Source organism: Ranitomeya variabilis, chromosome 2 (genome assembly GCF_051348905.1).
Source record: "Ranitomeya variabilis isolate aRanVar5 chromosome 2, aRanVar5.hap1, whole genome shotgun sequence".
Taxonomy (NCBI): Eukaryota; Metazoa; Chordata; class Amphibia; order Anura; family Dendrobatidae; genus Ranitomeya; species Ranitomeya variabilis.
Genome location: NC_135233.1, coordinates 1,039,133,379 through 1,039,159,623, shown reverse-complemented (window position 1 = coordinate 1,039,159,623; position 26,245 = coordinate 1,039,133,379). Strand labels below are relative to the sequence as shown.

The 26,245-nt window shown below is 42.7% G+C and overlaps 1 protein-coding gene across 1 annotated transcript in view; it reads right to left on the bottom strand.

The window, feature by feature from the left end:
- TAF1B (TATA-box binding protein associated factor, RNA polymerase I subunit B) overlaps positions 1-26,245 on the bottom strand; it is a 128,401-nt gene that overhangs the window by 74,228 nt on the left and 27,928 nt on the right. Inside the window, exons 2-5 of the mRNA XM_077291418.1 lie at positions 12,155-12,253; positions 11,356-11,443; positions 6,632-6,729; positions 3,665-3,757 (exon numbers count right to left, since the gene is read on the bottom strand). Coding sequence (XP_077147533.1) covers positions 3,665-3,757; positions 6,632-6,729; positions 11,356-11,443; positions 12,155-12,253 — 378 coding nt within the window. The remainder of the gene's footprint in view (positions 1-3,664; positions 3,758-6,631; positions 6,730-11,355; positions 11,444-12,154; positions 12,254-26,245) is intronic.

The following is a 26,245-nucleotide window of genomic DNA, read 5'->3' as shown; positions in this document are numbered from 1 at the left end:
TGAGGTGCGGGGAAGTGCGGGGAAGTGCGGGGAGGTGGGGGCGGAGTTCCGGCCACGCATGCGCGGTCGGAAAAAGCGGACCGTCGTGAACAAAAAACGTTACATGTAGTGTTTTTTGCTCCCGACGGTCCGCCACTGCACGACGCATCCGTCGCACGACGGGTGCGGCGTGTGGCAATCCGTCACAATGCGTCGCTTCATGTTAATCAATGGTGAAAAAACGCATCCTGCAAAAACTTTTGCAGGATGCGTTTTTTCGGCAAAACGACGCATTGTGACGGAATGCAGTTAACGCTAGTGTGAAAGTAGCCTAACCCACTCTGTTGAATCACACCAATTGTTACATTTTATTCTCTGCACACCTGTGTTTTATTGTGGTTCACTGATAAATATTTTCATCTTTTACATTTTAAAAATTGCAAAAAGGAAAATGAGCCAATGCAAAAGATTGGGCACCCTGCATGGATAGTACCTAATAGCACCTCCTTTTGCAAGTATCACAGCTTGTAAACGCTTTTTGTAGCCAGACAAGAGTTTTTCAATTCCCGTTTGAGGGATTTTCAGCCATTCTTCCTTGGAAAGTTCTTCCAGTTCTGTGAGATTCCTGGGTCGTCTTGCATGCACTGCTATTTTGAGGTCTAGCCACAGATTTTCAATGATGGTCAGATCAGGGGACTCTGAGGGCCATTGTAAAACCTTCAGCTTGCACCTTTTGAGTTAGTCTATTATGGATTTAGACTTGTGTTTAGGATCATTATCCATTTGTAGAAGCCATCCTCTATTCAGATTCAACTTTTTTACAGATGGTGTTATGTTTGCATCAAGAATTTGTTGAAATTTAATTTAATCCATTCATCCCTCTACCCATTATATGTTTCTCGTGCCATTGGCTGCAGAACACCAAAGCAGGATTGATCCATCCCCATGCTTAATGGTTGGCAAGATGGTCTTCTCCTGAAATTCCGTGCCCTTTTTCTCCACGCATACTTTTGATCATTGTGGCCAAAGAGTTCTATTTTAACCTCATCGGAAAAAAATGCATCAGGCTTTTACACACTACTGATTTTGAATCATACTTCTGATGCTGAATGTTATGGTGAGCATGCAGGGAAGGTTTTCTTCTGATGACTCTTCAATGAAGGTCATATTTGTTCAGGTGTCTCTGAACAATGTACCAAAACTCCAGAGTCTGCTAAATGTTTCTGAATGTCTTTTGCAGTCAAGCGGGGGTTTTGATTTACCTCTCTAGCAATCCTATGACCAGCTCTCACTGAAATTTTGCTTGGTCTTCCAGACCTTATCTTGACCTTCACTGTTCCCATTAACTGCCATTTCTTAATTACATTTCAAACTGAGTAAAGGGCAACTTGAAAACGCTTTGCTATCTTCTAGCCTTCTCCTGCTTTGTGGGCCTCCACAACTTTCAGAGTGCTAAGTAGCTGCTTATAAGAACCTATGGCTGCTCTTTTTTGGCACCAGGTTAGCTGAGGCTGGTATGACGATAGTCACTATGATAGGCCGTGAGGCAGAGAAGTTAGATGTTTTGGGGTCAGTACCAAGAGAGCACATAGTAAACTAAGGGAAAAGACAAATGCACAAGTCAGGTCACAGTTCGGGGTCATAATACCAGAGAAATAGTAGATCAAAGCAAAGGGGCAATAACAAATGGGTAGTCAAAACACAGTCCAAAGGTCGGGCAGCAGTAGATTAGAACTCACAGTACAGGAATCAAGGAAACACACACCAGAGAACAGATGCTCTGATTGGCAGTGATCTGGGCCAGACAGCTCACCTAAACCGCAGGGCAATTACTAAGAACAGGTAGCACCAGGAGAAATGTCTGCACCTCCCAGTCTCAGATAGGTTAACTGAGCTGTCAATCAAAGAACTGACAGTTCAGCATGCCCCAGCACAGGATAGGGTGACAGAGCTGTCCATCACCAAGTCCCAGACACACTGAGTGGAGGAATCGGGACAGCTGGGTTTTTATAAAGCTGGGAAATTTGCATTACTTGGTCGTTCCCAGCGATGATAATGAACAAGCCATAACCCTAACAGGCTAATTAAGGTCTGAAACCTTGCTCAAAGTTATCTGAGCACACAAATCTCCAAGGGTGCCCAAACTTTTGCATCAAAAGAAAAGAAAGACTAGAAAGACAAAGCGCAAAATAGGGTCTTATCTGGGTAACAATGTTAAAAGAATTGCATAACGGTGCTCACCTGGTCGAGTTGTGTGCACAGAATCACTGGTAACGCTTAGGGTATATGCACACGTAGAGTGGTCCACTGCGGATTTTTCTGCAGCGGATTTGATAAATCTGCAGGGCAAAAACGCTGCGTTTTTGCTGCAGATTTATAGCAGATTTACCGTGTTTTTTTGCGGATTTCACTGCGGTTTTACACCTGCGGTTTTCTATTGGAGCAGGTGTAAAACCGCTGCGGAATCCAAAGAAAGAAGTGACATGCTGCGGAATGTAAACCGATGTGTTTCCGCGCGTTTTTTCCGCAGCATGTGCACAGCGTTTTCTGTTTCCCATAGGTTTACATTATAATGTAAACTCATGGGAAACTGCTGCGGACCCGCAGCTGCGGAAACGCTGCGGATCCGCAGCAAAATCCGCAACGTGTGCACATAGCCTAAAAGGGGTATTCCCATCTCAAAAATCCCATTTTAATATGTACTAGGTGTAATAATAATATTAGTAATTGCCTCCAATTAGATATTCTGTATAGTTTTTGTTTAGTTGCTTGCGCAGTTAGTAAGGAGCTAATCATTACTAATGAGAGGGTTCTCGGGAGCGAGCATAGTAAGGCCCTACGCCGCAACTCCCTGCAAAGCCAGACCCACGAGAGGAAGAAAGTGTGGGTAATGGTGGTTGTCCTGAAGAAGAAGTTTATATAGTTTTAAATGCATTGACAAATATACCACTTAGGCTAGGTTCACATTGCGTTAGGGCAATCCGTTTAGCGCTAGCGGATTGCGCTAACGCAATGTTTATTTAGGGGCCGCGTTCAGGGGTCGCGTTAACGTCCCCGCTCTCGCAGATCCCCGATCTGCGAGAGCGGGGAACGGACCTCGGGCGCGCCGCGGACGCTGCAAGCAGCGTCCGAGGCGCGTCACAGAAGAACGGCACATCACTAGCGCGAGCCGAAAAAGGCACGCGCTAGTGATGCGCTGCAGGCGAAATTTACATTGCTGTCAATGGGTGAGCTAACGGACCCGTTGCACGGCGTTAATTGCGACATTTTCGCCGTGCAACGCTGTCCGTTAGCGATCACCCACTAACGCAATGTGAACCTAGCCTTATACTCTTTCATCCATCGTCCTTCCCACATGGAAGTGCAGAATGAACCCATTTGTTTCTCCATTACCCAAACTTTCCCATTGGGCCATTTTCCTTTTTGTCATTTTTAAAATGTAAATAAATATATATATATATTATATCTATTCAGCCTAAAATACAAAGGCAATGTGTCATCTTTACCGTTAGGCCTTTTAGAGATGATTTCATCTTGAACTTGCTTAACTATATAAATAATAACACATACATAGACAAGAATATATATTACACATACCGTATATGTATTAGATTAATTTATTTTTATTATTATTATAATTTTTTTTTTTACACACACACTGCTGCTAAAAATCAGCTCTACATACCGACCGCATGTGCGTCATATAAGAGGGCCTTTTGCAGTATGCTTGTTTGGTTACATGAAGGTATCGTCTCCACAGATTGCACATACCATGATCCTGTTGTATACAGAAAGAACAAAAATAAAATAAAAAACAAAAAAAACAAAAACAAAAAAAAACACATAAGGGCCCTTTGTCCTTTAAACATGTTAAAGGTAAACTCAGCAGGATTTCACCTTCTGAACTATTTTTATGTGCTTTTAGCTCTTTTAAAGACAAGTCCAGCAATACGTTCACATGACCAGTCCATTCCTGTTACTGAGAAATCAGTGTGAGATGATCTGTAGACTGTGAGCCCTCGCAGGCAGGGTCCTCTCTCCTTCTATACTGGTGTGTGCCTTGTTTTACTCATGTTTATTGTACTTGTCTATATTTGCCCCGTTCACATGTAAAGCGCCATGGAATAAATGGCGCTATAAAAATGTATAATAATAATAATAATATGCAAATGAGGCTGAAAAACTATGGTAGATCTGAAGCCTCGGTCACTCCAGCTCTAGTCCCGCTCAGCGCGGCCTCTTCTTGCTTGACCGATAGCTCCTTTGCCTGAAATCACAGGATGATTGTCAGTCAAGCACGAAGTGGCGGGAATAGAGCTGGAGTGACAGAGTCTTCAGATATACAAATGAGGATGAAGAGCTGTTGGCATTCTAAGTAATGGAGGAGTGGACTGACCATGTAACGGTATTGTTGGACTTGTCTCTTAGCTATATGCACATATAAATAGTTGTGGAGGGGGTAGTGAAATCCTGCTGACAGATTTCATTTACAGACACATATATACTCATGGGACACATTTTTCATTTCATTTGATCATTTACAGTGTGTTTTTCTTTCAACGTTTAAGTATCCACATTTTGTTCAGATCATAAATAATGTAATAATTTCAATAAGAACATCAGGTATAGTTGAACATTCACCTGCAATGCACTGGAAGTTTACCCATTACCCCGCCTGGGGGCTGCCATTTTTATTTAGGAAAACAATGGTCTGCCTCCAAGTAATGACTTTACTAAAGAACACTTATTTAAAAAAAAACTACTGACGTGTCCTTTAAATGGGTTGTCCAGGCTTGAGCTAAAGTCTGCAGTCACTATGTGGGTGCTGTCAGGATTCTCCAGTGCCGGAAGAGGGAGGGTGCGTGACCACAAGTGTGCAACTTGCATACATGCAGTCACAGGCCGACTAGACGTGAGCAGGCCGCGCTCAATACAAGGGGGTTGAGTGAGGCTGGACACGTCCAGTCGGAAAGTGTCCGGAAGTATGCAAATCACCCACCCCCTTCTGGAGGACACTGACAGATTGCTCTGAGGATTCACAAGTCTGCAGTCACATAGATTATATATATATATATATATATATATATATATATATATATATATATATATATATATATATATATATATATATATACATACATATACATATACATATATATATATATATATATATATAGTATACATTATACTTTTTTCTTGAGTACACAAGTTTCTTGTGACCTGACACTAGTGTACCTGAATACTCCATCTCATCAGTGATCATGCAATACGCATATTCCCATCTTGCCTATGGTTCATCTACCTCGATCAGGTATACAATTCTGACTATATTTTTTCATGTATGCTCTTGTACACTTACATTGATTATGTGATAGACACGTTGCCATTTTGTGGTTGTTCTATATTATAATATGCCTATATTTTTTTCTTCTATTGTACAATTTCCATGCATATGTTATGGGCTGCTTTACTAATTGTGTACAGCCTCTGGTTCCATTTATGAACACAGTCTTCTGTATCATTAGGTCTGTTTCTTTTAAAGATGCATGTCTTTTTCTGAGGTCCTTTCCCCTATTATATCCATTTAAGTATAACTGCTTTCATCGATACATTGCCAAAATGTGCAGTATTGGTCTTTTTTCTGTTTTCTTAAAATTTGACACATTGAAATTCATGGTGTGGTACCGGAACTAAATATTGTATTTTTTAGACTTAAAAGACGCACTTTTAAGCAAGAAAAAAAAATCTTGCTAAAAAGTGTATGCGTCTTAGTCCAGAAGCAGCTTCCGGTTATGGAGGCAAAAGCAGACATGCTGCTCTTCCCGATCCCTGCTGAGAACAGCGCTCTCTCCTCCTACCTGACATTGATCCATGTAATCACTACTGGAAGCTTTCTCTCCTGCTCAAGACTTACATAGATGCTGCACATTTGAAGCAGTTGAAGGACATTTCAAAGTTATGGTATCAGAACACATGCCTGGAAGGAACTTCAATATGTGGTAGTGTATACAGTGGGACTAAGCGTGCCCATGTAGCCCAGCTGAGCGTATCGTAGACTTGTGTGCATTGTAACAAACCCAGGTAGGCTAGAGGTAAATCATAGCACTGCAGATCTTGATTAGATATACCTGACTTGCTTTGACTAAGAACCAGGGTCTTTGTTCGCTATGGGTGTCAGTCTTCTGAATGAAGCAGAGTTGAGGGTGTTGAAGCTGGCGAGTGTGAGGTATAGTTGAGAGAGACGTGTTGGGGTCTCTTTCTGAACGGAGACTGCACAGGTCAGCTAGGAGAGCTGAGCAGTTTGTGTGTTGGAGCTGCAGAGAACCATGTGGAAGCCGCAGCCCGTCCAGTGTGAATTGTGCCTGGAGTTGAACACTTCTGTCTGGAGCTTATTCTTATACATTGAAACATATCATAAATCTAAATTCATAACACTAATTAATAGCATCAGATTAATTGATAGAACATGGTTTCTCGCATGGTGCTTAAAAAAAAAAAAAAAAAGTTTTAAATAGCAATTAGTCCCAGAAAAGGGGTGCACAGTAATAGCTTTGCGAATTAACCACAATTAGACATCATCCAATAAAAGGGATATTTAATAAAATATTGTATCTGGAAAGGATAAAAAAAAAAAGTGTAATCTAAAACTTACCTTAAGGCCAGGGCCGATTCCCAAAGCTTCGAGTGCTTCAGCTTGCTTGAGGAGAATAAACTGAAAACCTTCGCAGATATACCACTCCCAGCCCCATTCTATAAGGAAGAAAGTAGATAGGTGCAAATACATGAACACATCGTCACCAGCAAGGTCTATGGATTATTATTACATCTCGTGTCGTACAGAAGAGAATGAGAGAAGCGTTCCTTCCATCCTACATGGTTTATACAGCCTTAGACATGTATTGATTGACTCAAGGGATGAAGGCAGAACGCTTGGGAACTAGTCAAAAACTGCTGATGATGGGGCCATGGCATACATGCAGTCACGTGCCGACTAGACGTGAGCAGGCCTCGCTCAATACAAGTGGGATAAGTGAGGCTGGACATGTCAAGTCGGAAAGTGTCCGGAAGTATGCAAACCACCCACCCACTTCTGGAGGATACTGACAGAATCAACTGCAATCACACATTTACAATCTTTAACATTTTTGCTGGCTACTAAATAAAAAACTAAAAAATAAAAATTAAGCAATTTTGATATTTCTGTAACTGTCCTGATCTGGAGAAATAAAGCCGATGCCAGAATTGCATTCATTTCCTGCAGGGTAAGGAGACATTTCAATGTTCACCCTCTGGCAGAGAAAAATCTGGAAAAGATAAAAAAAATCAACTGTGACTGTATATTTAAAGACGCTTTTGATCAGTGCGTTTCTTGATATGTTTCCCCTGTTGGTTGCTATGGGAAACTTTAGAAAAAAAGAAATGAAATAAAAAATGTAATAGCGGCTTTCGATGCAGAATCCTAGAATTTCTGCACCCCCCCCCCAAAAAAAAAAAAAAAGTTGCACCAAAATGTGTTGAAATACAGGGAACAAAACGTAGACAATAATCAGATCAAATTTCTGTGGCACACTTTGATTCAGGTGCATACCCCCCCCAAAGAAAATGCAGTGTATCTGTACATTGGAACGTGGCCTCATACAGGCATCTTGTTTACTTTCTGAGGAGCTGCTGAAAGTCCTGAAGTTAGGTCTCCACTAGAACCCAATATTTAATATAAGTGCAGGACAAGGATCTGGATGTTTCCATACTTTATATAATACAAGTTTGGCCCCATCAGAGTTTCACAATATCGAACCCACTGTACCAGTAACGGCCACTAGGTGGCACTAAAGAAGTTTTAAAAGTTGAAAATAAGAAGAGCGGACTTGTGGAACTTTGGTTTCTGGTACCCGTCATGAACTTTAGTCAAAGGTTCAGTTCAGGTACCAGAACTGTACCCGAACTTGAACCAGAACCCCATTGAAAACAATGAGAGCCAGAACTTTGGATCTGGAAAAAAATTCTCTATCTCCAACCGACTTCTTCTGGAACTCCGAACTTTGCAAAAGACTTCTGGGAAAAGCCATGTTCAGCATTTCACGCCGGACACTAGCTCTCAGGTACGAACCCTGAACTTTGAAGTTCGGGTTCGCTCATCTCTACTGAAAAGAGAATGTAAATGCTGCTTTACACTATGCAGTATAGGGCTATGTACACTGTGTGCAGAATTATTAGGAAAGTTGTATTTTAGAGGATTATTTTTATTATTGATCAACGACTATGATCTCAATCAACCCAAAAGACTCATAAATATCAAAGCTTAATATTTTTGGAAGTTGTAGTGGGTTTTTTTTTAGATTTGGCTATCTTAGGAGGATATCTGTTTGTGCAGGTAACTATTACTGTGCAGAATTATTAGGCAACTTAATAAAAATCAAATATATTCCCATCTCACTTGTTTATTTTCACCAGGTAAACCAATATAACTGCACAAAATTTAGAAATAAACATTTCTGACATGCAAAAACAAACCCCCCCAAAATTAGTGCCCAATATAGCCCCCTTTCTTTATGATGACACTCACCATCCTTCCATCCATAGATTCTGTCAGTTGCTTGATCTGTTACGACCAACATTGCGTTAAGAAGCCACCACAGCCTCCAGACACTGTTCCGAGAGGTGGACTGTTTTCCCTCCCTGTAGATCTCACATTTTATGAGGGACCACAGGTTCTCTACGGGGTTCAGATCAGGTGAACAAGGGGGCCATGTCATTATTTTTTCTTCTTTGAGACCTTTACTGGCCAGCCACGCTGTGGAGTAGTTGGAGGCATGTGATGGAGCATTGTCCTGCATGAAAATCATGTTTTTCTTGAATGATACCGACTTCTTCCTGTACCACTGCTTGAAGAAGTCGTCTTCCAGAAATTTGCAGTAGGTCTGGGACTTGAGCTTCACTCCATCCTCAACCCGAAAAGGTCCCACAAGTCCATCTTTGATGATACCAGCCCATACCAGTACCCCACCTCCACCTTGCTGGTATCTGAGTCGGAGTGGAGCTCTCTGCCCTTTACTGATCCAGCCTCTGGCCCATCCATCTGGCCCATCAAGAGTCACCCTCATTTCATCAGTCTATAAAACCTTTGAAAAGTCAGTCTTAAGATATTTCTTGTCCCAGTCTTCACGTTTTATCTTATGTTTCTTGTTCAAAGATGGTTGTTTTTCAGCCTTCCTTACCTTGCCCATGTCCCTGAGCATCGCACACCTTGTGCTTTTTGTTACTCCAGTGACGTTGCAGCTCTGAAATATGGCAAAACTGGTGGCAAATGGCATCTTGGCAGCTTCACGCTTGGTTTTCCTCAATTCATGGGCATTAATTTTGCGCCTTTTTTGCCCAACATGCTTCTTGCGACCCTGTTGGCTATTTGCCATGAAACGCTTGATTGTTCGGTGATCACGCTTCAAAAGTTTGGCAATTTTCAAGACTGCTGCATCCCTCTGCAAGACATCTCACAATTTTGGACTTTTCAGAGCCCGTCAAATCTCTCTTCTGACCCATTTTGCCAAAGGAAAGGAAGTTGCCTAATAATTAAGCACACCTTACATAGGGTTTTGATGTCATTAGACAACACCCCTCCTCATTACAGAGATGCAAATCGCCTGATTTACTTAATTGGTAGTTGGCTCTCAAGCCTGAACAGCTTGGAGTAGGACGACACGTATAAAAAGTATCATGTGATCAAAATACACTGTCACGATCCATGTTTGAATCTGTGGCAGATCTGGTTTCCCTCTGATTTAAATTTTTTTTCCTTTCTGGTCATTGGGGGTTAATGCAGTCCCCCCCCCCGATGGCCGCTGGTGTTATTGCATTGCTGCTGGGTTAGCTGATGTTGCTGGTGACCACTCCCACCATCCTTTATAAGGTCACCTGGTGCATCAGCTGACTGTTGGTTATACAGGTCCTTTCAGGAGACCAACCTCGCAGTAGCAGCTCCCTGGTGTCAGCCAAGTCTGGTGTTTGGAGCTCAGTTGCTGTACTATCTGTGTTGTGGAGTCTGCAGCGGCGTGCACAAGCTAAGTTCTGAGTTTTGTTACTTTTTAGTTTGTGCATTCACCTTTTGGTATCCTGTTCCCCTCAGGCTACGTTCACACTTTGCGGGTTTTGCCGCGGATCCGCAGCGGATTTGACACTGCGGATCCGCAGCAGTTTTCCATGCAGGGTACAGTACAATGTTACCCTATGGAAAACAAAACCCGCTGTGCCCACGCTGCGGATTTCCACGGAAAAAGCCGCGCGGCTTTTCTGCGGAAAAAAAGAAGGAGCATGTCACTTCTTGGTGCAGAATCGCAGCGATTCTGCACCCATAGAAGTGCATTGATCCACTCACTTTCCGCATGGGGCTGTGCCCACGTTGCGGGAAGTTAAGCGGATAATGTGCAGATGGTACCCGGGGTGGAGGAGAGGAGACTCTCCTCCAGGCCCTGGGAACCATATTTTGGTGTAAAAAAAAGAATTAAAATAAAAAATGATGCTATACTCACCTCTCAAGCGCTGCCCGCGGCGTCCGGTCTCAGTTGCTGTGCGAGCAGGACCTGTGGTGACGTCGCGGTCACATGACCGTGATGACGCCGCGGTCACATGACTGTGACGTCACGAAGGTCCTTCTCAGCACAGCATCTTTGGAACCAGACCGCTGAGTGCAGCGCCGAGGAGATGCGGACATCGGAGGGTGAGTATAACCAATTTTTATTATTTTTTACATTACTATTGATGCTGCATATTGCTGCATATGCAGCATCAATAGTATAGGCGGAAACCCGCAGCGGAAACCGCGGAACAAACCGCGATAAATCTGCAGGGATAACCGCAGCGGTTTTGCCCTGCAGATTTATCAATTCCGCTGTGGGATTAACCCGCAGAGCAGGCCACAAAGTGTGAACGTGGCCTCACTCATATTGTTTGTTCCTGTTTATTTGCTTTGTGGTGCTGTTTACACTGTTCACCTCCTGGGGTGGGGTTGGGGGTTTAGTTCAGAGTTTAACAGGAGACAGGGACAGGTCGGTGACTTGGGCCTCCCTACCTTCAAGGGTACCCCCAAGTTAAGGAAAGACAGGGCTTCCCCTAGCCTGAGGGGCAGTTCAGGGGCCCAAATTCCTCATCTCCTGTTTTCCTATTTCTGCCCGTGACATACAACTTGCCTAATAATTCTGCACACAGTGTAGAAAGCCATAAAAAGAATGTGTCAAGTCAGCCCTCAAGTGGTAAGACCGTTGTATTTCCGAATGGTCAATCACTTATGACGTGAAAGCAAACACGTTTTATCACTGCCTCTTTAAATTACTTGTAAGAACGTACAAACAGTAGGTCAGTTACACCCAGGGTTTCAGCACGTACCTTTTTTCGGTTTCCTTAATCCCCTGGAAATAGATTGGACCTTTGCATTGTCTACGAAAATTTCAGTTTCTGCAAGTTCCTGAGTTTTCTAAGAACAAAAAATAAATAAAAAGTTTAAACTGAAATCAGAAGTATAGTACCAAGCCCAAGTGATATAGTACCTTAGGTGGCGCACGCGCTGATTAAGATCTTGAGAGATGTCTCCTGAGAACTTAATCTATGTATGCGTCGCCTACGCCCACCATTTTCCCAAAGCCCACCGCAGGAATATGTACGGAAGAGGCGACCTCCGCTTGTTGGCATCGACATCTCCTGAGATGACGGTGCCTGCAGCATCGCCCCACTCTTCCTGCTGCCACCGACCTCCCGAATCAGCGGCCCTTCTGAGAGCGGGGCCCTCAGCATCGCCAATCTCCTGCCGCTGTTGCCGATCTTCGAAAGCAGCGACCCTGACTCCTGTGACCCCACTCCATCGCCCCCCAGGTAAGCGACTGTTAAAACAGATTCTAAGGCGCACCACCATTTTATTTTACTTTTTTTTTTTTTCAATCCTTTCCGCCCTAATACTTTGGGTGCATCTTATAATTCTCAAAAAATGGTAATAAATAAGTAACTTCTATGATAGATGCATAGAATCCTGCAAAAAAGAACACAGGACAGTTTACACTCCCCTATAAAAGACTATGGATCGCTGGCCGACCATAATCCCTGAGGAAGGAGGATGCTACCTCCGAAACACGTAGGATAGAATAAGTGACGACGCCTTTAAAGGCCGACTAGACATGTTGGATGGGCGTACCTCTATGATAGTGTGGCAGCTTCTGCAGTAGTATTTGCCTTCATCACTGATCCCCCAGTTGATTTCTGAACACTGAGGACAAGGCTCCTTGTAAGATCTCTGAAAATAAATAAAAACTGTTCAATCTTTTGGACTAACACTGCAAGACTTATACAGGAATGACGCTCCCGGCGTTGGATACGTGGCCTTCTTGTTTGCTGCCCTCATATACAGCAGCATGGAGCCGTGAGTGAGCCGTTGACCGAGATGATGGTTAGTTTTGAACCAATGTCTGCCCTCACAAAGGCTCTGCGCACTATGGGCTTCTGAGAAACGTATATGTATGGACGGCTCCAATATAGTCACGACACAGACCCACCGTGGCAGACGCCGGCCTTTCACGCCAAGCCTAAAACAGATACTTTTTTTGTGGTGGCCACTCTATAGGAAATGAGCAGTCAGACTGGACGGATGCTTACACAACCCTTAGGCTATGTTCACACATTGTGGGGTTTTTTATGCAAATTTTCAGCTGCCTACCAGCAAAGTCTATGAGATTTCAGAAATCTTGTGCGCCCAAGTTGTTTTTTTATTTCCTGACTGTTCTGTCAAAGAACTGCGTTTTCGCAAAATGCAGTATCTAAGGGGTAATGTTTCTCTTTGCGGCCTGACATGCCGAGGTGAGGAGACTTTTAAGCCGCAATGCTCCTCTGGGAAATATGCAAATTGTTTTGGCTTTTAACCTAAGTCTCCTTAGAGAGTCGATATTGACTTTTAGGATTGCCAATTTCTATAGGTGGCACTCAAGTTCTAATTCTCTTCCTCTCTGGAGAGACAATTTGCAAAATGCTGCATGTCACTTTCAGCATTTTTCACCCATTGAAAATAATGGGTAGTGCAAAAACTCAACGTGTGAACACAGCCTTAGGGCCCGTACCCATCAGCGTGAATAAAATCTGATGTTGTTCCTGAAAAGTGGGACGATGTCATGCAAATGACATGCGGTTTTCATGTGAGTACAACACAATTTTTCTCACCTAGCATCCTTCTGACACCCAAAATTTATGCGAATGCAATCCGTATGCAATGCGATATTAACATGAGCTTTTACATAGAAAATTACTCTGTCATTTAAAGATAGTTTTCAAACTAAATATTCTTCAATACATAGATATAAAGAAAGATGATAGATATACGTCAGTGACATATATAATTAGTGCAGTGTGTGCGTAGCTTACGGTACATTTATTTAATAAATCAAATTCCAGAAAAAAAATGGAGTGGGACCGCCCGAAAATTTGTTAACCAGCTCAGGGAAAACGGACAGCTGGGGGCTGATGTTTATAGCAAGGGAAGGGGGTAATACACATGGAGCTTCTCAGGCTATTAATATCAGCTCACAACTGAATACTTAGCCTTCACTGGCTATTAAAATGGGGAACCTCCCAAAAAAATGACGTAGAGACCCCCTATAATTAATAACCAGCAAAGGTTAGGCAGACAGCTGCACGCAGATATTAATAGGCTAGGCCATATTGTAAATAAATACACCCAGAACAAAGTCCTTTAATTGAAATAAAGACACTGACACCTTAATTTGAAATAAAATAAAAAAAATCTAAGTTATTCTCAACTTTACGCATAATCCACTGAAGCCCATGTCCCCTGTTAAAGAAAAAAAACAACCATATTCCTCACCTGTCCGATGAGATGGCAATCCTGTTGTCACACGACGTGTAGCTCTGCTACATCATGCAAGCATTCAGTCTGGCAGCCAGCATAGAGACTGAGCTGTGCGTGATAGCGCAACAGTGTCTCACAGTGCCATGAATAAGGTGAGCAGAGTACTTAGCCGATAAACTCCATTCACCGACTAAGAACTCCACTCACCTTATTCACGTCACCGTGGGACACTGATGCTACGCTATGTCGTACAGCTCAGTGTCTCTGCTGGGTGCCATTCTGAACGCTCGCATCATGTAAACATTCAGCATGGCATCTAGATGTAGCAGAGCTACACTTGTCGGACAGGTGAGCAATATGGTTATTTTTCATTTACAGTGGACATGGGCATCAGTGGATTACCATTTTATCGGACAGGTGAGGATTACAGTGTTTTTTTTTTTTCTTTTACAAGGGACATGGGCTTCTATGGATTAGTCATAAAGGTGAGGATATTTTTTTTAATTTTTATTTCAAATAAAGGTGACAGTGGCTTTATTTCAATTAACCCTTTCACTCAAAGCCTGTTTTCACCTTCTTGACCAGGCAGATTTTCTCAATTCTGCCCAGTATCATCTTATGAGGTAATAATTCTGGAACACTTCAACGCATCCCACTGATTCTCAGATTTTTTTTTGTGACGTTATACTTCATGATAGTAGTAACATTTCTTTGATATGACCTGCATTTATTTGTGGGGGGGGATCAGAAATTTGGCGAATATTTTGCAATTTTCAAACTTTTGATTTTTAAGCCCTTAAATCAGAGAGTTATGTCACACAAAATAATTCATAAATAACATTTCCCACATGTCTACTTTACATCAGCACATTTTTTTGAAACATTTTTTTGTTAGGAAGTTAGGAGGGTTAAAAGTTGGTTAGCGATTTCTCATTTTTACAACACCATTTTTTTTTTAGGGACCACATCACAATTGAAGCAACTTTGAGGGGTCTATATGACATAAAATACCCAAAAGTGACACCACTCTAAAAACGGCATCCCTCAAGGTGCTCAAAACCACATTCAATAAGTTTATTAACCCTTCAGGTGCTACACAGGAGTTAAAGGGAACCTGTCACCCCGTTTTTTCAGTATGACATAAAAATACCGTTAAATAGGGCCTGAGCTGTGCTTTACAATAGTGTATTTTTTGTCCCCTGATTCCCCACCTATGCTGCCGAAATACCTTACCAAAGTCGCCGTTTTCGCCTGTCAATCACGCTGGTCTGGTCAAAAGGGCGTGGTGAAATGGCTGTTTCTCCCCCACCTCTTGCTTATCTTCCCGGCGTTGGCGTAGTGTTTTGCGCATGTGCAACTACCGAATGCACTGCGCAGCGGCAGACAAAGAGCGCGATCTGCGCTATTCACCGGCTTTTCCGTGGCGGCGGCCATCTTCCTGAGGCCGCGCATGTGCAGATGGAGTGCTCTGCTGCCCGTCGCTTCAGGAAAATTTTCCTGAAGCAGAGATGCGAACTCGGCTTCAGGAAAATGGCCGCCGCGATCTCCATCTGCACACGCGCGGCATCCCGCGGCCATTTTCCTGAATTCCCTATGGGTATCCTGCTAGAGTTTATTAAGCTAACTATTATGGCATATAATTAGCATCAGTATTATATATTTTTATGCCATTATTCCTAGCTACCCATAGGGAATCTAAGGGCTAGCCGTCGCAGAGTGGGGGCGCCATTTCCGCTGTACAGTAGGGTGCCAACCTCCACAGCAAGGCAGGTATTGAGGTTAGGGAGCAGTGTAGCTAGGTATCATTATTGTTCACATTTAGCACTTTATTCCGCACTGCTTTGCACTTTGTATGTCTGTGTCTCTCACCCTATCAAAATTAATACAATAATGTTTTTTGCCTTATCTACCAATTGGTAATCTTGGTTATTGATACCTATCTACCCTATTTTTTTCCTGTTGTACATCTGTGAGCCCGGCTGGTACACATATATAGGGCAGTAATAGGAGATCTAGGGTTAGTCCTCGTTGAGTGGGGGCGCCAGTCTCGTATATATATTTAGGGTGCCAACCTCCACTGCCAGGTAGAAGGCAATAAGGGTCCCCTGGTTAGGGCATACCTAGAGAGCACGGTTGTTAGTCTTGTCATGTTTGTGGCTGTGTCCATGGTTTTAACCATTAAAGTATTGTTTTATATAGTTAACTGAGAGTTATAGGTTATTTGGTTGTACTTTGATTCTCTTTGACCTATAGGTTATAATTATTTTTGGTTTACTCTGTGGGAATATATCTACAGGTGTAGTGATGATATTAACTCCATGGGAGATTTCCAGGAACAAGCAGCAGTGGATGTTGCGGAGTGAAAATGGTAAACTGTCGTTGTAGTGACCAGTACTTTGTAGTGCCCAGCTCATGCTTCTGGAGACATGCACCTGTAAATTAGGTGAGCTGTCATCGCTACAGAAATGCCAAACATGTGGACGCTAAATGTGGTTTGGGCACACTGTGTGGCTCAGAAGGGAGGGGAGCATTTTGATTTGGGGGCGCAGAATTTGCTGAATTTCTTTTGGGGGCAAGGAACCATAGCAGTTTTCCAGAGCCTTTGTACTAACCAGTAACGTGGAAGCCCCTTATTTTTCTATTAACAGAAGACAGACCTGAGTGAGGACTTGCTTTTTTGTGGATGAGTTGAAGCTTTTATTGGGAACACTAAAGCACTTACATCGGGGTTTCCCCTCTAAATCACCAATTGACGTGATTCAGATGAAACCCCCGAGGCATCCATTCACTACAATGAGGCAGCAGTTACTCTGGCTTCTGGCCTCTATTCAGTGGTTTCCTTCTTTTCAGAAGTGCACAAAACTGTGGTCGACCGCACTTTTATAATACCTAAAAAGATGGACACCGCCGGATAACAGGTCAGATGGCATCCACAATGCCTCCATCTGCCTCATTATAGAGAATCTTCCATCATGGGCTCCGTCTGAATGGCATATTTCAGAGATTTACACGAAACCCCATGTAAGCGCTCAGCGTAGAGCGCAGAATAAATGTGTGCAGAGCCTTACTGCGATAAATCAACAGCAGGTGAAGAATTGGTTTCATTTATATTTTAAAATATAACTAGTTTTTGCATCGCCATATTTAGACAGCTATAATTTTTCTGTATTTAGGCCGACAGTCATGTGGCAGCTTGTTCTTTTGCGGGACGAGTTGATGTTTTTATTGGTACCATTTTCGGGTAAATGACATTTTTTGATCGCTTTCTATTCCAACTTTTGGGAGGCAGAAGGAGCAAAAATCAGCAATTCAGGAATAGTTTTTTTTTTATGCAATTCCACACGTGGTAAAATTGATAAGGCAGCTTTATTTTTTGGGTCAGTATGATTGCAACGATACAACACATATTGTTTATGTTTTGGCGATTTACACAAACCATTTTATAGAAAAAATAATTATTTTTGCATCGCTTTATTCTGAGAGCTACAACTTACTTTTCTACTGACGGAGCTGTACGGTTGGCTTCTTTTTGCAAGACAATATGACGTTTTCAGAGATACCATTTTTATTTTCATTCCTCTTTTTGATCGTGCTTTTCTTCACTTTTTGTTCGGCGGTATGATTATAAAGCTTATTTTTTTGCCTCTTTTACCGTGTTCACTGAAGGGGTTAACCAGTGGGACAGTTTATAGGTAGGGTCGTTACTGATGAGGTGATACCAAATATGTGTACTTTTATTTGAGCAAAAAAAAAGTATTGGATTAATATTTTTTCATTTTTTTTTGTTCTTTATTTTGTGATTTTTAAAAAAATATATATTTTTAGAAATTGCAATATGTATATATTTTTTTATATTGTCCCAAGATGGGACATCAACTTTACAGTGCCTGATCACTGATCTAATACTCTGCAATACTTCTGCATTGCAGGGCATTAGATCAGCTTCTCACACACAGGGAGGAGGCATGTCAGCTCCTGCTCTGTCGGAGCTTACAGGCCACCATTCCTGGGTGACCTCAGGCACATCTTTTGGCCCAGTTCACCATGAAGACCATAGGCACAACGCGATCGCAACGATTTTGTTTCGATAACTCTGAATTGAAAATGTCAAATTAGGAATACATAAATTGATGTCCTGAAACAAAATGCATTAACCCCTTCAAGTCGCGGCCCTTTTTCGTTTTTGTGTTTTCGTTTTTCGCTCCCCTCCTTCCCAGAGCCATAACTTTTTTATTTTTCCGTCAATTTGGCCATGTGAGGGCTTATTTTTTGCGGGACGAGTTGTACTTTTGAACGACATCATTGGTTTTACCATGTCATGTACTAAAAAACGGGAAAAAAATTCCAAGTGCGGTGAAATTGCAAAAAAAGTGCAATCCCACACTTGTTTTTTGTTTGTTTTTTTTGCTAGGTTCACTAAATGCTAAAACTGACCTGCCATTATGATTCTCTAGGTCATTACGAGTTCATAGACACCTAACATGTCTAGGTTATTTTTTATCCAAGTGGTGAAAAAAAATTCCAAACTTTGCTTTAAAAAAAAAAAAAAAAGTGCAATTTTCCGATACCCGTAGCGTCTCCAATTTTCGTGATCTGGGGTCGGGTGAGGGCTTATTTTTTGCGTGCCGAGCTGATGTTTTTAATGATACCATTTTGGCGCAGATACGTTCTTTTGATCGCCCGTTATTGCATTTTAACGCAATGTCGCGGCGACCAAAAAAACGTAATTCTGGCGTTTCGGATTTTTTTCTCGCTACGCTGTTTAGCGATCAGGTTAATGCTTTTTTTTAATTGATAGATCGGGCGATTCTGAACGCGGCGATACCAAATATGTGTAGGTTTTTTTTTTAATTGTTTTATTTAGGATGGGGCGAAAGGGGGGTGATTTAAACTTTTATATTTTTAATATTTTTTTCACATTTTTAAAAACTTTTTTTTTTCACTTTTGCCATGCTTCAGTAGCCTCCAAGGGAGGCTAGAAGCAGGCACAACCCGATCGGCTCTGCTACATAACAGTGATCATCAGATCGCTGTTATGTAGCTGAAATGCAGGTGTGCTGTGAGCGCCGACCACAGGGGGGCGCTCACAGCAGGCCGGCATCAGTAACCATAGAGGTCTCAAGGACCTCTATGGTTACCTTCCTGATGCATCGCCGACCCCCGATCATGTGACGGGGGTCGGCGATGACGTCATTTCCGGCCGCCCGGCCGGATGCGGTAGTTAAATGCCGCTGTCTGCATTTGACAGCGGCATTTAACAGGTTAATTGCGGCGGGTGAATAGCGATTTCACCCGCCGCTATTGCGCGCACATGTCAGCTGTACAAAACAGCTGATATGTCGCGACTTTGATGTGCGCTCACCGCCGGAGCGCACATCAAAGCAGGGGACCCGACATGCGCCGTACATGTACGGCGCATGTCGCGAAAGGGTTAATGAATCAATATTTCCCTTCATATCATGAAAACATCATCTATAAATCTTATCCAATAGATGGAACATTCTTGGAAAAATGGGAGAGTATATACAGTACAGACCAAAAGTTTGGATACACCTTCTCATTTAACCCCATCCCAACCTGTGACACAGCGTGTGTGTCATGAAAGTCGGTGTCAATCCGACCTGTGACGCATATACTGTGTCACAGAATGATCGCGTCCCTGCAGGCCGGGTGAAAGGGTTAACTGTAATTTCACCCGATCTGCAGGGACAGTGGGAGTGGTACTTTAGCCCAGGGGGAGTGGCTTCGCGCCCCCCCCCCCCCCTTGGCTACGATCGCTCTGATTGGCTGTTGAAGGTTACGTTTCACTTTCAATCAGAGCAATCGTAATATTTCACCAATGAAAATTGGTGAAATATTACAATCCAGCCATGGCCGATGCTGCAATATCATCGGCCATGGCTGGAGACCGCGATCCGCCCCCGCCACCTCCACCGATCCACCACACCCATCCTCCGTCCTGTCCTCCGCTCCCCTCCGTCCTCCTGTCCGCTCCCCCCCGCAATCCTATCTCACCCCCCGCTGTCCGATCCCACCCCCGCATACTTACCGACCTCCGGTGTCCCTCCCGGTGTCCGTCCGTCTTCTGCATGGGCGCCATCTTCCAAAATGGCGGGCGAATCCGCAGTGCGCCCACCGAATCTGCCGGCCGGCAGATTCATTCCAGGTACATTTTGATCGCTGTGACAGATTCTGTCACAGCGATCAAAATAAAAAACAATAATAAATAAACCCCCCCTATATCACCCCCAACAATAAAATAAAGAAAATATATTTACTGTTATTTTTCCACTAGGGTTAGAACTAGGGTTAGGGTTACAACTAGGGTTAGAACTAGGGTTAGGGTTACAACTAGGGTTAGAACTAGGGTTAGGGTTAGTACTAGGGTTAGAATTGGGCTATATGCACACGGTGCGGATTTGGCTGCGGATCAGCACGGATTGGTTGCTGTGGATTCGTAGCAGTTTTCCATCATGTTTACAGTACCATGTAAATGTATGGAACACCAATGCCCTGTGCCCATGGTGTGGAAAATACCGCGCGGAAACGCTGCATTTTCCGCAGCATGTCAATTCTTTGTGCGGATTCCGCAGCGTTTTACACCTGTTCCTCAATAGGAATCCGCAGGTGAAATCCGCACAAAAAACACTGGAAATCCACAGTAAACTTTTTAAAAACTGTGCGGAAAAATCCTCACACGAATCTGCAACGTGGGCACATAGCCTTAGGGTTAGGGTTGGAATTAGGGTTAGGGTTGGAAATAGGGTTAAGATTAGGGTTAGGAGTGTAGTTACAGTTATGGTTAGGGTTGGGATTAGGGTTAGGGGTGTGTTGGGGTTAGAGCTGTGATTAGGGTTATGGCTAGAGTTGGGATTAGGGTAGGGGTGTGTTGGGGTTAGTGCTGGAGTAAGAATTGAGGGGTTTCCACGGTTTAGGCACATCAGGGGTCTCCAAACGCAACATGCCGCCACCACTGATTCCAGCCAATCTTGCGTTCAAAAAGTCAAATGGTGCTCCCTCCCTTTTAAGCCCCGACGTGCGCCCAACCAGTGGTTTACCCAAACATATGGGGCATAAGCGTACTTAGGAAAAATTGCACAACAACTTTGGGGGTCTAATTTCTCCTGTTACCCTTGGGAAAATAACAAAATGGGGGCTAAAATCTTATTTTTGTGTAAAAAAAAAATGATTTTTTTATTTTCACGGCTCTGCGTTATAAATTTCTGTGAAGCCCTTGGGGGTTCAAAGTGCTCACCACACATCTAGATAAGTTCCTTGGGAGGTCTAGTTTCCAATATTGTGTAACTTGTGGGGGGTTTCTACTGTTTAGGCACATCAGGGGCTCTGCGAACGCAATGTGACTCCTGCAGACCATTCCATCAAAGTCTGCATTTCAAAACATCACTACTTCCCTTCCGAGCCCCGACGTGTGCCCAAACAGTGGTTTATCCCCACATATGGGGTATCAGCATACTTAGGACAAAATGGACAACAACTTTTGGGGTCCAATTTCTCCTGTTACCCTTGTGAAAATAAAAAATTGCAGGCTAAAAAATAATTTTTGAGGAAAGAAAATTGATATTTTATTTGCACGGCTCTGCATTATAAACTTCTGTGAAGAACTTGGGGGTTCAATGTGCTCACCACACATCTAGATAAGTTCCTTGGGAGGTCTAGTTTCCAAAATGGGGTCACTTGTGGGGGAACTCCAATGTTTAGGCACACAGGGGCTCTCTAAACGCGACATGGTATCCGCTAACGATTGGAGCTAATTTTTCATTGAAAAGTCAAATGACACTCCTTCCCTTCCGAGCCTTGCCGTATGCCCAAACAGTGGTTTACCCCCACATGTGAGGTATCGATGTACTCAGGAGAAATTGCCCAACAAATTTTAGGATCCATTTTATCCTGTTGCCCATGTAAAAATGAAAAAATTGAGGCTAAAGAAAATTGTTTTGTGAAAAAAAAAAAGTACTTTTTCATTTTTACGGATCAATTTGTGAAGCACCTGGGGGTTCAAAGTGCTCACTATGCATCTAGATAAGTTTCTTGGGAGGTCTAATTTCCAAAATGGGGTCACTTGTGTGGGTGCTATAATATTTAGGCACACAGGGGCTCTCCAAACGCGACATGGTGTCCGCTAAAGATTGAAGCCAATTTTTCATTCAAAAAGTCAAACGGCACTCCTTCTCTTTCGAGCCTTGTCGTGCGCCCAAACAGTGGTTCCCTCCCACATATGGGGTATCAGCGTACTCAGGACAAATTGTACAATAACTTTCGTGGTCCAGTTTCTCCTTTTACCCTTGGGAAAATAAAAAAATTGTTGCTAAAAAATCATTTTTGTGACTAAAAAGTGAAATGTTAATTTTTTCCTTCCATGTTGCTTCTGCTGCTGTAAAGCATCTGAAGGGTTAATAAACTTCTTGTATGTGGTTTTGAGCACCTTGAGGGATGCAGTTTTTAGAATGGTGTCACTTTTGGGTATTTTCAGCCATATAGACCCCTCAAACTAACTTTAAATGTGAGGTGGTCCCTAAAAAAAATGGTTTTGTAAATTTTGTTGCAAAAATGAGAAATTGCTGGTCAAATTTTAACCCTTATAACTTCCTAGCAAAAAAAATGTTGTTTCCAAAATTATGCTGATGTAAAGTAGGCATGAAGGAAATGTTATTTATTAACTATTTTGTGTCACATATCTCTGGTTTAACAGAATAAAAATTCAAAATTTGAACATTGCGAAATTTTCGCCAAATTTCCAATTTTTTTCACAAATAAATGCAAAAATTATCGACCTAAATTTACTACTAACATGAAGCCCAATGTCACGAAAAAACAACCTCAGAATCGCTAGGATCCGTTGAAGCGATCCTGAGTTATTACCTCATAAAGGGACACTGGTCAGAATTGTAAAAAACGGCCAGGTCATTAAGGTCAAAATAGGCTGGGTCATGAAGGGGTTAAAGATTTTTCTGTATTTTCATGACTATGAAAATTGTAAATTTACACTGAAGGCATCAAAACTATGAATTAACACACGTGGAATTATATACTTAACAAAAAAGTGTGAAACAACTGAAAATATGTCTTATATTCTAGGTTCTTCAAAGTAGCCACCTTTTGCTTTGAGGACTGCATTACACACTCTTGGCATTCTCTTGATGAGCTTCAAGAGGTAGTCACCGGGAATGGTTTTCACTTCACAGGTGTGCCCTGTCAGGTTTAATAAGTGGGATTTCTTGCCTTATAAATGGGGTTGGGACCATCAGTTGTGTTGAGCAGAAGTCTTGTGTATACACAGCTGATAGTCCTACTGAATAGACTGTTAGAATTTGTATTAGGCAAGAAAAAAGCATCTAAGTAAAGAAAAACGAGTGGCCATCATTACTTTAAGAAATGAAGGTCAGTCAGTCCGAAAAATTGGGCAAACTTTGAAAATGTCCCCAAGTGCAGTGGCAAAAACCATCAGGTGCTACAAAGAAACTGGCTCACATGAGGACCGCCCCAGGAAAGGAAGACCAAGAGTCACCTCTGCTTCTGAGGATAAGTTTATCCGAGTCACCAGCCTCAGAAATCGCAGGTTAACAGCAGCTCAGATTAGACCAGGTCAATGCCACACAGAGTTCTAGCAGCAGACACATCTCTACAACAACTGTTAAGAGGAGACTTTGTGCAGCAGGCCTTCATGGTAAAATAGCTGCTAGGAAACCACTGCTAAGGACAGGCATCAAGCAGAAGAGACTTGTTTGGGCTAAAGAACACAAGGATTGGACATTAGACCAGTGGAAATCTGTGCTTTGGTCTGATGAGTCCAAATTTGAGATCTTTGGTTCCAACCACCGTGTCTTTGTGCGATGCAGAAAAGGTGAACGGATGGACTCTACATGCCTGGTTCCCACCGTGAAACCTGGTGGAGGAGGTGTGATGGTGCTTTGCTGGTGACACTGTTGGAGATTTATTCAAAATTGAAGGCATACTGAACCAGCATGGCTAACACAGCATCTTGCAGCGGCATGCTATTCCATCTGGTTTGCGTTTAGTTGGACCATCATTTATTTTTCAATAGGACAATGACCCCGAACACAACTTCAGGCTGTGTAAGAGCTATTTGACCAAGAAGGAGAGTGATGGGGTGCTACGCCAGATGACCTGGCCTCCACAGTCACCAGACCTGAACCCAATCGAGATAGTTTGGGGTGAGCTGGACCGAGAGTGAAGGCAAAAGGGCCAACAAGTGCTAAGCATCTCTGGGAACTCCTTCAAGATTGTTGGAAGACCATTTCCGGTGACTACCTCTTGAAGCTCATCAAGAGAATGCCAAGAGTGTGCAAAGCAGTCAAATCAAAAAGGTGGCTACTTTGAAGAACCTAGAATATAAGACATATTTTCAGTTGTTTCACACTTTGATAAGTATATAATTCCACATGTGTTAATTCATAGTTTTGATGCCTTCAGTGTGAATTTACAATTTGCATAGTCATGAAAATACAGAAAAATCTTTAATTGAGAAGGTGTGTCCAAACTTTTGGTCTGTACTGTACATATATCGCCTCAAAAAGTGCCATATAGATATTAGCATATGGGGGGCACGTTGGACCCCATGGCAGTTCCAGCCTTTTGTACATAAAATTGATCTGCAAACAGGAAGTTTTCTGTTAAAATCAATGTGATCAACCTTATGCAAAACTATATTTGTAGTTACAAAAAAGTGGTATCTAGAAAATTTTGGACTGCCTCAATGCCCCTTTGATGGTCCATGCAGGTGTAAAGGCTATTCACATTCATTGTTACCAAGATTCACTCTAGTAACAATGGTGTAACTCCTATATATTTATCCAAAAACGAGAGAAAATAGCCGCACCACACAAGTCTTCCGTGTAATTAAAAAACCTTTGCCCTTTATTTCAAACAACGCAATGTGGACATGGTTATAGAGGGCAGAACGACTGCAGAGCAAGCTGGTGCAGTCAATGGACTACGGCCGTTTCGCGTCTTGCACGGAATACTTGTGTGGTGCGGCTATTTTCTCTCGTTTTTGGATTGTTGCACATGTATTTTCAAGCAAGCACGCCAATTTCCGTGGATCTACCGTCTGTGGTGCTGTTGACTCAGCAAACCTGCTTCACCAGTGTTCTTAGTGCCATTCAGCTTTTTTCTTGATTTTTTCAATTGACTTTATATATTTATGTTTTGACATGTACAGATATCCTTGAAAAAGGCATAAATGCTGAAATGTTGGATCTGAATTTTCGGTTATGCTCACATATCGGCGGTAAATTAAATTTCACTCTATTTCATCTTTACTTGGAAGTGTCATAACTGTGTGCCGAAGGTTTCTATTATTGACTAGTGCTCCTTCTGCGCGCCAAACTATAACCCATAAGGGTATGTGCACACGATCAGTAATTGCTGCGGGTTGACGCTGTAAATTTATGCGTCCAGATGTTATAGCATGAGGGGATGGGATGTCAAGAAATCCCATGAGCACTATGAGTCCAGACACTTGCGGACCAGTCGTAGAGACGGGCATGTGACACGTCTTTCTAGGCCGCAGCATGTCTATTTCTCTTGAGGTTACGACTGCTGCTCTGTATGCGGCAAGTGGTGACTGATCCCATGCCGGCGGCACCCATATGACTGGAAGACAAATGTTGCCAGAGAGATAAAGTTCATTTACTCCCGTCAGCGAGGCTCTCAGTGCCAGCACCGCATGGTGTCAGAACGCTATTAACCTGCAGATTAACCCCATAGCTGCAGGTTAATAACATTATTTTACATGTTAGGTTCCCTTTAATGTTAAGAAATGGAGTAGGGTGAAATCTGCAAGTAATACATAGAGATTCTGTATGTGGATTTGTGACCAAATCTGCAGCAGAATTTTTTCCACAAGGTGTAAACATGGCCTTTAACAAAGCGTGCATGGAGCCTTAAACTAAACTTCTAGTAAAAGTCCAGCTGAAACCCATCAGTGGCTCCTGTCCGGGCAGACTCCAGTTATCCACATATTTCATGCTGAGCCCTTCATTTTACTACAATGTGTAAGAAAGTGACCACAAACTTTCCTTGGCAAAATCTGAAAGAGGTGGCCTTTGGAAAATAATCCCCAATGAAAGGGTGGGGGGAGAGATACAACTAGTTAAAGAAGTTCAAACCAAAAATTCCCCCAAACATATAAAGGGAAAAAGAGGCATAAGCTATAAATTTAAAAACCAATTTTAATAAACATAGTAAAATACAAATATATAGAAAAAAGCAGGGTAAAGCTCATAAAACGGCTGGGAGCAATGACCACACCAGGAAATACAAAAAATATCCCCCTATCTGAAGAAGCCAGTCAGGCGAAACGGCGCTGTCGGGGTCGCTGTGGAACATCTCCCACCAGGACAGTCACTTGTAAGTTTACAATTTACTCTCTACAATGGCGTGCCACAT